This window comes from Euprymna scolopes, chromosome 45 (assembly GCF_053919585.1).
Source record: "Euprymna scolopes isolate OS-2025 chromosome 45, ASM5391958v1, whole genome shotgun sequence".
Lineage (NCBI taxonomy): Eukaryota > Metazoa > Mollusca > Cephalopoda > Sepiida > Sepiolidae > Euprymna > Euprymna scolopes.
Window position 1 is genome coordinate 61,722,921 of NC_136526.1, and position 12,696 is coordinate 61,735,616.

Below are 12,696 nucleotides of genomic sequence, written 5' to 3' on the forward strand. Positions count from 1 at the left end.
CCTACCAGGCGTGCTAGCCATGGCAAATCTGTCAAAAACTCATCCACGGTCTCTCCTGACCGAAGGCGGCAGGTGGTGAACTGTTCTAATGCTGTAAACAAATCCGTCCCATAGGCCTTTACAAGGGCATGCTTGATTTCTTCAAGGTCACTTCGTTGGTCCTCTGAGAGTTTCCGATATGTCTCACGAACTGCACCCTTAAACCGCAGTGGCAATACTCGCTCCACCTTAGTTACCTCGCACAGCTATCACGTTAACTCTACATTCTCTAGCCATTCTACTACTGGAACATCCGTTGCTGCACCACTGAACTCGGGGATGAGTCAGATGTCAAACTGTCTTAGCGATCTCTTCTTTGAAGGGGTGGGATTTAGCTGCATGTCGGGTTTGTCAGCAGTATTTACATGGAGGGAGTACAAGTGCTTGCAGTTTGTCAGAGCATTCACTGTTAAAGTACTTGTAGAACAGGCATAGGGATGCTACAATTCGTCGATGGGGTAGAGGCTGAAGCTTAGATTATAGTTCAGGATCTATCAGGTTGGCGACTCTCTTTTGGACCTTGTCTAGGATCAAAAGACTAGTAGCAGATTTACCAGCCCAAATATGACAACAATACTTCAAACATCGGCGAATGGTGGCCGTATAGAGGTACAGGATACTTTCGGGTGTTAGTAGCTTTATAGCACAGTAGAAAGAACCTACCTTATCTGCAGTGTTTCTGGCAATGCTCTCAATGTAATTGTCTCAACTCATGTTTCCTGTGAACGTTAGGCCAGGGAGTTTAAAAGATGTACTTGCAGATAAAGTGTCTTTGGCCATTACTATTAGTGGTAGAGAAGGTTTCTTGTAATTATTGAAGGAAACAAGTTTAGCCTTAGCAGCATTGAATGTGACCATCTATTTTTGTCCCCATTTCACTACAGATTGGAGGTCATCATCTAGTGTTTCTTCCATTTCTTTAGATATGTGTTCATAGATTAGAGGTGATCCACGAGTGTTTCTACCAGTTAAAATGGACGCCGTAAAAAATGTTGAGAACTTTGAGGAAGAACATACGTTTCTATTCGCATGTAACTTTGACAATGCCACAAACGTTAAAAATCTCTTTGTAGGCTGTGGTGCTATAGCACACGTTATCACCAAGGAATCTGATTTTATTAATTTTGATTCAAACTTTAATCCACGGTCATTTTGTCAAACTTGCCGACAGTAGTCAAATAAATGATATAATCTTGAAAAGAGGCGATGCTAAAGTATCCCTAAAAAATAATAAAGGCAAAATCTGTATTCTAAAAAATGCTCTGTTCATACCTACATTTAAGCAAGACATATTTTCTGGGCAGGCTAATAATTCTTTTTGACCAATGAAAATAAAGACAAAAAAAAAACAGAAAAAAACAATTATTTTATTGGATTATTTTTATTTGTTCATTTATTTGTTTATTTTCATTTATTTATTTATTTTTCTTTCCTTTTCTCAAGTCAAACAAAAATTGAATCCAAAAAGGATTTTTCCAGTATATCAGAAAAGGGTGTGTGTAAAATGTTTTTGACTCCTAACGGGGGTATGAGACGAATGGATTCGCCAATCATTTTTATAACCACTGGCTGTGCTAAACAGCCAATGAAAACATTTTAATGTAACTATAAAAATTTTCGAATTTTGGATTCAATAAGTTCGCCGAACTACGCCACATACCGCATTTGATTCTTGGTTGCCATCTTGGTTACTGCCAATTACTGATCTGAACTACGTCGCCATCTTTGTTAAACATAACGTCTCAAATCTTAACACTTTAGATATGTGTTCATTTGTTTTCTTGGCATGTCTGTTATAGAGCGTGGTGTTGTCAGAATATACTCATCTCGCAGACAATTTTGTCAGGAAGGTCATTTATGAATATTAGGAATAATAGAGGTCCAAGTATAAACCCTTGAGGCACTCCTGCACATATATTGTTTAGATGTACGACCGTGGAGGACAACCTAGATTTTTCTCTTATCTAAGTAGGATTTAATTATGTTATTCTTCCAGTGATACCGTATGATCTGATTTTCCTGAGAAGACCTTCATGCCATACCCTGTTAAAAGACTTAGATATATCTAGAGCTACCTCTCCACCCTCCCCTGCTGTGTCCAGTGAATGGTATATGCGTTCAGAGATTACAGGTAGGATCTCTGCTGTGAAACAGGCTTGCCTAAATCCATATTGTTGGTCGATCAGAAGTTTAGCATCTGTAAGGTGATAGACTAGAGCTTGGTTAATGATTGACTCAAATATTTTCGCGAAAGTAGGAGGTGGCTAATGGGGGGATAATTTACTGGGTCAGTTCTTTCGCCAGAATTCTTGAAAACTGGTACCAAAAAAGCAGTTTTCTAACAGGTAGGAAAGCAAGATTCATTAAGGCATTTATTGTAAAGTTTGGAGAGAATTGGAGCTACTTCGGCGGAGCACTTTTTTAATAGCACAGCCAGGATGAGATCAGGGTAACATGCTTTTAAAGTGTCAAACTTTTTTGTGATAGCATGAAGATTTTCATATCGTCTAGTGTGACGTCTGTCCACAAAGGAAAGTCAGGGAGGGGGTGGTTTTCAGGGTCCAGTGTGGAGTTGGAGGCAAACCGACTGGCAAGCATGTTAGCCTTCTCGGTTGCTGAGCAAACAACCTCATGATTGTTGAATAGTGGGGGAATTTTTGATTGCCCATTATTTACTACACTGTTGTAGATTTTCCAGAATCATGGGTTCCTAATTTCTGTGCTTCGATGCGTTTTTTTTGTGGTTTCAGTAAATTCCCTCCTGGCTGTCTCTATTTCTTTCTTACAGTTACTTCTGGGTTCTATATACTTCTGTCTGTTTGAACTGGGTCTCTGTCAGTTTAATCTGCAGTAAGCATGCTGCCCTTGCACAATGGCTGCTGCACAAGTAGAAGTACACCATTGGGGAGAGTGGGGCTTGCTATAAAATTTCCGTGTTAGAAAATATACTTCAATTGCCGTTTTGAACCATTCACTAGTCTCATTTGCGCACTGTTTAGCAGGAAAAGATATTTCGCCAGGGGGCGTCTCTAATAAGATCCCTGTTGGCTTTCTAGTCAGCCTTTTTTATAATATCTCGTTGTTTTGAGCAATGGTTCTTCAGTTTTGGCTCAAGGATTTAGAATTATTTCAACTATTATCACTGCATGATCAGCGTTCACAAGTGAGCTGTAGGCATTTGTAACGCAATCATTCGGAACTGTGGTCAGAAACAGATCTAGAAGTGATGTGTGTTGTTCTTGCTTGTCTATGAAACGGGTTGGAAATGTACCCATCTGTGATAGGGAATGAGATGTAGAGAAGCTATGTGTTTTGCTACACGCTGCATCTGTGAAAGTAGAAAATCCAAGCCAGTTGCTGTGGTGGACATTGAAGTCACCAAATACATGCACTTGTGCACTAGTGTCGAGGGAAAGTGCTGTATCTATGCAGTGACTTTGTTAATTAGGGTACAGTCCTGGGTCAAGGGAGAACGGTAAAGTGCTGTATCTAGGCTGTCAGAGACTTTGTTTTTTAGGGTACAGTCCTGGGTTGAGGGAGAGCAGTAGAGATAATAAAAGTAACTAATGTTATGTTGCATGTTAAGTCTAAAGCACATAAAGGCCTGATCGTCTGATTCTAGTTTTGTTTCTCTAGTCAAGGGGAGGGTTTTTGAATATAGACTCCAACCTCGTGCATATGTCTGTCAGAGTCCTTACGGCAGAGTGGGAGATATCCGGGCATGTTAAAGTAGTTAGAGGGGATGGAGAAGTGTAGGTCAGTCTCACTTAGTGCTAAGATATCTAGGGTGTTTGTTAGGAGAAATGCTTCAACGTCATTTAAATTAGTTCTAATCCCACGTATGTTTGTAAATGCAAGCCTCAAGGGAGGAAGCAAATTTGTTTTGTTTGAGTTTTGCCCTTGTTTAAGCGTAATTTTAGATTGTACTGTCATTTTTTTTAAGAGTTTCAGTTTAGGTAAGCAGTGTCGAACAAGTGGTTATGCAAAATACCAGACATGCAACACAAGTGGACCATCAGTTAACCTTCCATCTACTAGTATTGTGGCCTCAGGAAAGCCCACTGGGGATGAGTGCAGGGTGCTGTTCCATGTGCGACATGTCAGTACAAACATCTCAATATTATTCAACTGTTGATGGAGCAGGTGCTCTAAGTGCTACCAAAGAGTTATGGCTCCTATACTACCAGTTAGGAACTGTCAATCCACAAATGAGACCACTGAATGGTTCAAAACGGCAATTAAAGCACATTTTCCAACACAGAAAATTTATAGCAAGCCCCACTCTTCCCAATGTTTACTTCTACTTCTGCAGCGGCTATTGTGCAAAGCCAGTATGCATACTGCAGATTAAACTGACAGAGGCCCAGTTCAAACAGACAAGTATATAGAAGCCAGAAGTAACGATGACCAACCCACTCTAATAGCACTGGCATTATGGCATTCAAGCACTCCTAAGTGCCCAGTTTAGAGGGATGGGATGTGTCGGGAGTGGGGGAAAACAGCGTTTATTGCCTTAGTCAGGAAACACAATTGACCACTAAGTGTTTCTGTCGAATCACTGTGATTCAACCTCTACGCCTAGCTAATAGGCAAAGAAAGAGTATGGAAGCCAGGCAATAGACAGTGCCTATCTACTCCTTAAGCAGTTTACATTTGCAGACTGGTAATTTTTTGAGTCAACAGCTCTAGGAAGGTTGTCATCCAAGACTGGAGAGGCCTCCCTCCCCTTAGGTTTAGCTTCAGAGTTTTCCTTTCCCTAGACAGATGACCTGGGAAGATCTATGTGTCCATCAACCCCGAGAGGGTTTTCCCCTCACCTGGGTCCTAATCCAGGTATTTCTGCGACCCTGCGTGGATAGTTTATGTTAGTGTGTTAGTTTGTAAAGTTTATATATTTACTGAAAAATTACATTCCTTAAAGTGATTAAGGAACATTGCTATTTCATTGTTACTTAGTTTGTGAGTAAAGTTTATTCAGTGGAAGCCGCTATATTTGCAACAGGTTTGTTGGAAGGAGTTAATATATGGTTTAATATATTTTCCTTTAAATTTATGATTAATTTTTTTATGTTGGCTTAGGTATAGGATAACGTGCTACAGAATAGCTTGATATTAAGAATTAACTAAAAAAAAAATTGTCCAATCTCTGGATATTTTAGATGGCAGAAGGGTTAAGATGTATATTCAATGTAGATACAAGTAACGTTGTTTTTTTTTTATATGAAAGTATAGGTATAATTGGAGCTATTGCCTTTTCAGTATGTATTATAAAGTAAATAGATATATAGGCAGATTTCCAGTAGATGCGAATATATGGAAGTTGTAGGCATTAAATATGTTTCCACTTTTAATGCAGATACTTTCAGCTTTTGTTTAAGAATCAGGAAGTTGTGTTTGGCATTAATTAATGGTTCAGTTTCTGTATTTATCATTGCAAAACTAAGGAAGAGACAGATATTACTATGTAATGTAGATATCTGTAAATCTAAGTACAGACCATAGCTAGTAGGTATATACCTGGATAAGAATAAACTAATGCATGCCTTAGAGGTAGAAATGTATAGATGTTTAGTGATAATGACTTCTAATCGATCAACATGCAAAGGTTAAGGGCTGAGAGCTAAGGACCCCATCCAAAGGCGTGTGTAATGTAATGTATGAGTGTTAGTGGCAGCTTTAGGAGTAGAGCAGATTGTTTGTTTTCAGGAGAGGATTAAACTTACAGAATACAGTAGAATTAATTATTAGAATTTAGAGTGTCGAGTAAAGTTTAGTTAGAGAAAACATTTTTTTTAATTTAACATGAAATTCAGACAAAAGCAGTCGTCTGCATTTTTAATTTACTAGAGATGAATATATGTTGACTATCCCTGTTTTGAGATTCTCTTATGAAAAAGAAAGGATTTCACATAGAGAAGGGTGCATTTAGTAAAGGTTGATGTTTTCTGATGTATTTGTCGAGGAGATCCCAGTGAATCGGTATGATAAAAAAGGTATACTTTGATAATTAGAATCTAACCACAAAGATTTAAGTAAATGAGTTTTTGTCTATGTCCCGAAAGAAATAAAATAGTTAAAAAATGAAACAAATCTCTGAGACCTCAGTTTCTAGCATAAGTCTGGCTGGATTAAACAGCTATTTATTATTAGTTTTTATTTATTTATTATTAGCTTTTGGCTTGATGTTTGCGTATTTTTCATGTAAAATTTGTATAATTTTATTTTTTTCTTCACTGGTAAGAGTTACAGTGGACAATAAACTCTAATAATAAACGTGAATATGGAAAAGAAAGGAAAAATCACATAAACTCACCATCATAGTTAAAGATCCAAGTGAATCAGTATGATATAAAGGTATACTTTGATAATTAGAAGCCAACCACAGAGATTTAAATGAGTTTTGATGTATGGCACAAAAGAAATAAAATAGAAAATGAGACAAAGCTCTAATTAGTAGAACAACCATGTGAAAAAGGGTCAGGACACAATGGACGGAGAGTCGTTCAGTTGGTAAAGAGGTAAAATGGGACCTGAGTTTATAGAATAAACTGGCTGAATTAAACCGCTATGTAATATTTGTTTGTGGCTTGATTGCATATTTCTTTATGTAAATATTGTATAATTGTTTTTTCTTCACAGGTAAGAGTTACAGTGGACAATAAACTTAAATAATAAACATGAACATCAATTTTATTCTTCTGAACTGAGATTATTACTGATTTCCTATGAAAGAACAAAGATGAATCAATTTGCAGAAATAAAACAGAAACTGAAGAACATATGTTGATGAACACACAGTGGAAAAAATTACTTGTCAGAAAATGTGTTGCATTTTGATATAAAAACATGTTTGGAGACATTGAAAACAAATGTTATTCTTTAATAAATAAATCTTTGCTTAAAATTTTCAGTAAGAAGTTTAGAAATAAACACTACTGCAAAAGCTTATCTTTTGGAAATATTTGCAAATGACATTTTGCTATCAAAATATAATATTGGAGGAGCATCTTCCGGCAATTTGAAATCACAGCAGACTAGAAAAAATAAAGATTTGTGAAGTGTGTGGTAAAACATGTTCAACCAGTTAAAGTGTAAAGACTAACACGCTGACACATAACACATGTGAAGTGTGTGGTATGGCATCTTCCAATTATTCTGAAACTAAGGAGTAGCTGCAAACTCCGCCAAAAGAGCAAGTTTGTTTTTAAAGAGAGTGGCAAAGCATTTGCAAGCAATCGTGATGTACCATCAAACATGCAAACAAACTGGAGAGAAAACTTGAATACCTACTGGAGAGAAATTGCCTACTAGACACTGTCCTCGAGTGTCTAAGTCTCTCTGTACAGGGGTTTGTCAGAACAATCTGGCATGAGGATACTTTTTCCATAGAAGTAAACCCTGACCAAATATTCAAAATCACATAGTATTTGCTGCCCAAATAAGATCTCACTATGGCTAACCCACATTAGCTTTTATGAGGAATGGTGCACCTTCTTCAAGTGATATTACCTCAAGTAATAGCACGCAGCTGGATACTCCACCAGACTAGATAAATATTTGTCCTGGAATCCAGTTAGACCAAGAGACCAAACTGAAGATATACTACAATATATGAAAATGATTAATTAGGGAGAGGAAAATTATGTTCTCAATTTCTTTACTAACTTTGTATTTGAGAGATAAAGAACTTAAATGGAACAGTCGAATATCTACGTATCTCATATAGATTTCAAGTGTTAGCCCCAGGTTTGAGGGCCCCCTAGATATCTGAGAACTTTGACGGAAGTAAAATAAAACAAAAGAAAGAAACCCTTTTCTTATAAAGTGTGTGGTAAAAACTATTCCCATAAAAATAATGTTACAAGACATGCAAACACACGCTGGAGAGAAACTGTTTTCTTGTGAAGTGTGCGGTAAAACGTTTTCATGTCAAAATGATGTAACGAGACACATGCTAACACACACTGCAGAGAAACCTTTTTATTGTGAAATTTGCGGTAAAACATTTGCACATCAAACTAATGTAACGAGACACATGCGAACCCACACTGGAGAGAAACCTTTTTCTTGTAAAGTGTGCGGTAAAGCATTTGCACATAAAAATCATGTAACAAGACATATGCAAACACATACTGGAGAGAAACCTTCTTCTTGTAAAGTGTGTCGTAAAGCATTTGCACATCAAAATGATGTAATGAGACACATGCGAACACACACTGGAGAGAAACCCTTTTATTGTGAAATTTGTGGTAAAGCATTTGCACAGCAATATAATGTAACAGAGCACATGCGAACACACACTGGAGAGAAACCTTTTTCTTGTAAAGTGTGCGGTAAAGCATTTGCACGTCAACGTTATTTAATGGTACACATGCAAACGCACACTGGAGAGAAACCTTTTTCTTGTAAAGTGTGTGGTAAAGCATTTGCACACCAAATTGATGTAACAAAACACATGCGAACACACACTGGAGAGAAACCTTTTTCTTGTAAAGTGTGCGGTAAAGCATTTGCACATCAAAATCATGTAACAGGACACGTGCGAACACACACTGGAGAGAAACCTTTTTCTTGTAAAGTCTGTGGTAAAGCATTTGCACACCAAAGTGATGTAACGAGACACCTGAAAACACACACTGGAGAGAAACCTTTTACATGTAAAGTGTGTGGTAAAGCATTTACACGTCAAACAAATGCAACGGTGCACATGCGAACACACACTGGAGAGAAACCTTTTTCTTGTGAAGTTTGTGGTAAAGCATTTGAACATCAAACGAATGTAACAAGACACATGCAAACACATGAGAGAGAGAATTTGAATGGTTGATTGGGGAGAGGAAAGCTTTGTTCTCAATTTTTTTAAGTGTGTCAGAGAAAAAAATTTAATGGAAAATTCGAATATTTAAGTGTCTCATATAGAGTTCAACTGTTAACTCCAATTAAAGCATAAATCACAAGAAATGAATATTACAACATATTTAAATTGTCAACTATAGAGAGAGAAAATTATTTTCCTTACTATTAATAAGTTTGTAATATATGGCAAAGTATTTGTAGAATAATCCAATGCTAAACTACATATGAAGACATGAGAATTATTATTAAATGTGTGGTAAAACAATTACATTTAAATATATATTGATGCAACATAGGAAAACATTGGAGAACACAGTCTGCATAGAAATTGATTACCTACTTAACAATCTACTAACAAAATTTGTAATATATGTAACAAAACCATTGCAGTCAAGTCAAATGCTTAACTACACATGAAAACACACTCTAACAAGAGTTCTTATTCATATGAAGCGTGTGGTAAAACAATTACATTAAAATATATATTGATAAAAATATGAAAACATTGCAGAACACACTCTTCACAGTCAAATCCAATGCTACACATGAAGACATTCGAATCTTAATTAAAAATATGAGAACAGCTAACCCTAACGCTAACATGCTGCCGGCAATCTTTTAAACGACTTACATACTTAGTATGGGGCAAAAGGGAGAAAGTCACCTGCTTTGAAGTCATCTTCCGGCCTCACTCCACTACAGTTTAGATGTAGTTTTCTAAGGATTCTTCCATTATCTAAGATTTGTGTATATCCGTTTTTTCTTTGTGCCTTTAATAAAGTGTGGTCCCAATTGGCAATTATAACCATCTTGGACACAATGTTATTAGGGAAGTCATTATTGAATATAAGGAATAATAATGACAAAATGATTGACCCCTGAGGCAGTCCTACATTAATATTACACTGTTTGGATGTACATCTATTTGGAGCAACCTGGATGGTCCTCCTGTCTAAGAAAGAACTTATTATATTTAATATCCGTCCAGTTATACCATGTGATTTACTTTTTATTAGAAGACTTTATGCCAGACTTTGTCAAAGTCATTGGATTTATCAACAGCTTCAACCCTGGGTCGCCCACCTTATCATTTAACTACATTGAAGATAACATAGACTAAAAGATAAAACGAGTCCATTGAGCATCTGATGTGTTATATGAGAGCGTCTCAGCCATTCATTTTGTAGTACACTCTCGTTTTGATAAATGACTTCTACCTTTTGGCTTAGGAATTTAGGATGATGTCTACTGATATTACTAACTGATCTGTTTTATCAAGTGGACGATGAGCATTCGTCACACAATCCTTGGGTACTGTGACAAGGAATAGGTCTAGAATTGAAGTTGGTAGTGTTCCCGATCTGGCAAGAGGGTGCGGAACATGACTCTGTAGGCAATGATCTATAGAGAAGCTAAAAATACAGGGTCGATCTGTGTAACTTGAGGAACTAAGCCAATATTTATGGTGGACATTGAAGTCACTAAACAGTACTTAGGCATTAGTATCTATACTATCAGGGACATGATCGATTAGGGTACACTCATTGTTTTCAAATCTACTTATTCTTAACATAAGTAAGCTGTCATGTGAATAATTTGCGCATGCGTAGTCATGAAACAGTTGAACAACATAAAAATCCGATTGCTTCAATTCCCAACTTTTCAAGTTTGACCTCTTGTTTCCGAATGAATACAGGTTAAAACTTTTCCACATCTGAATACTCTATATACTAATTTTCGAAGTATTCGGATAAAAAAGTACATAGGTTGAGAGTTGTTTTCACACACATTCTCATTTTTAGAGATATACTAGCAGCAACCTCGCGATGTCCGGTCGTAAAATACGCATAAATATATTTTCATTATTGCAGATTTCCTATTATAAACAGAAATACCGAAGATAACTTTTATCACATGTCTGAATACCCTATATATCAATTTTCAAGTATAAATGTATAAGGTTGAGAGTTGTTTACACATATTTTCACTTTCATAAATATACTAGAATTTTTTTTTGTGTCTATATATCATTTCCTATCTCGAGCAAAAGAATATTTTACCTAACCTAGGACGTGGATTACACAAATTATGTATGAAATACTTTTAAATTCGCTTGGACATGTAATTAACAGTATGAATATTAAATAATTTACAATTCCTAGGACGGATAATTTACAACACTTGTATTAAATAATTTTCTTACCCTCTGACGGGTAATGTAAATATATATGAAACAATTTAACATACTCTCCTTAGGTATTGTACAACATACATGAACTAATTTCTCTTCCCATCAAGACCATTATAATTAAAAACAAAATGAATTCAGTGTTAGAAGATTAATCACTAGAATTTCTAAATAAATACATAAATACATTGTCTTGGTTAGTGATTAGGTAACGCTTGCTTCAACAGAAAATCTGTTATTGCTGTGTTTCTTTTTCCACCACCACCGATACTATAATTTTAAGCAAAATTATATAATTTCTAGAATAGTACTCAGCAGATTTTCCAAATAAATATGTAAATATTAATTCAGTGCGGCCCATATTCTGTATGTTAGTTTCTTATTTAATACATTGTTAGGTGAAACTACAGAATAGTTTTAAAAAATACCTACCTCTCCCTATATAAAGAATGATTTTCTAAACATTAACGTTATTATTTCAGTATAGTCCATATTCCGTGTGTCAGTTTTTTATTTATTAAATTGTTAGGTGAAAGTACATATTAGTTAAAAACATACCCTCTCCATATTAAGAATGGCTTTCTAAACAATAACGTTATTGTTTTAGCACAGACTGTATTCTGTATATCAGTAAATAATGCCATTATTTAAGCGTAGTCTGTATCCTATATGTCAATATCCCTCCCCCATCTTTAAAATGTATATGAAATAAAGTAGATATGAGATCGTAAAATTCTACAACCATTTCCGGGACTGATTCCTTATCATCCCATCTCTTAAAAATATGTAAAAAATGAAGAAATTTTGAGATCGTAAACTGCTTCAGCCATTTCTGGGACTGACTCCATATCATCCCCCTCTCTTAAAAATAGATATGAAATAAAGGAAATTTGAGATCATAAACTGTGACTTCACATTCCCCCTGTTTTTTGTTATTGCAATTGCTGTAGGGGGCTACTATCAGGGACATAAGCTACAGGGGTGCTATGCGGGGAGTTGGGCAGCAAGATGTCGGTTCACGTTACACTTGAACTTGTGCATGTCAATAGTTAGGGAAGCAGGAACTTGGAAGGGAATTCCAAAGTCCAGCGGTTCTGGGAAAGAAGCTACTGGAGTAGAAGGCCCTCTTACATCTAAGGATCTCAACTGTGAAGGGGTGGGATTTTGCTGCTTGTCGGGTTTTTCGGGGGGCACTTATGTTGAGGGGGCACAAGTGCTAGCAGTTCGTCAGAGCATTCACCATTAAAATACTTGTAGAACAGGCAGAGGGATGCTACATTACGTCGATGGGACAGAGGCTGAAGCTTAGATGACAGTTCAGGACCTATTAGGTTAATGATTTCTTTTGAACCCTTAAAAGTGAGAGACTAGTAGCAGATGCACCAGCCCAAATATGACAACAATACTCCATACATGTGCGAATGGTGGCCTTATAGAGTTACAGGATACTTTCGGGCATTAGTAGCTTTCTAGCACGGTAGAGAGAACCTACCTGTTTTGCAGCGTTTTTGACAATGCTCTCAATGTAATTTTTTCAACCCATGTTTCCTGTGAATGTTAGGCTGAAGAATTTAAAAGATGTACTTGCAGATAAAGAGTATTTGGCCATTGCT

At 36.4% G+C, this 12,696-nt stretch overlaps 1 protein-coding gene and 1 long non-coding RNA gene across 3 annotated transcripts in view; both read left to right on the forward strand.

Moving 5' to 3' along the window:
* Positions 1–12,696, forward strand: part of LOC145269818 (uncharacterized) — a 343,013-nt gene that overhangs the window by 84,031 nt on the left and 246,286 nt on the right. The gene's annotated exons all lie outside the window — the stretch shown is intronic.
* Positions 1–12,696, forward strand: part of LOC145269815 (uncharacterized) — a 41,726-nt gene that overhangs the window by 4,941 nt on the left and 24,089 nt on the right. The window contains exon 2 of one of the 2 annotated variants that reach the window (XM_080125531.1): positions 6,679–11,933. The exons of the other annotated variant lie outside the window; for it this stretch is intronic. Within the exon in view, the coding sequence (XP_079981657.1) occupies positions 7,895–8,866 (972 nt within the window). The 5' untranslated portion in view covers positions 6,679–7,894 and the 3' untranslated portion in view covers positions 8,867–11,933. Of the gene's footprint in view, positions 1–6,678; positions 11,934–12,696 lie in introns of those variants that run through there. 2 annotated transcript variants of the gene reach the window in all.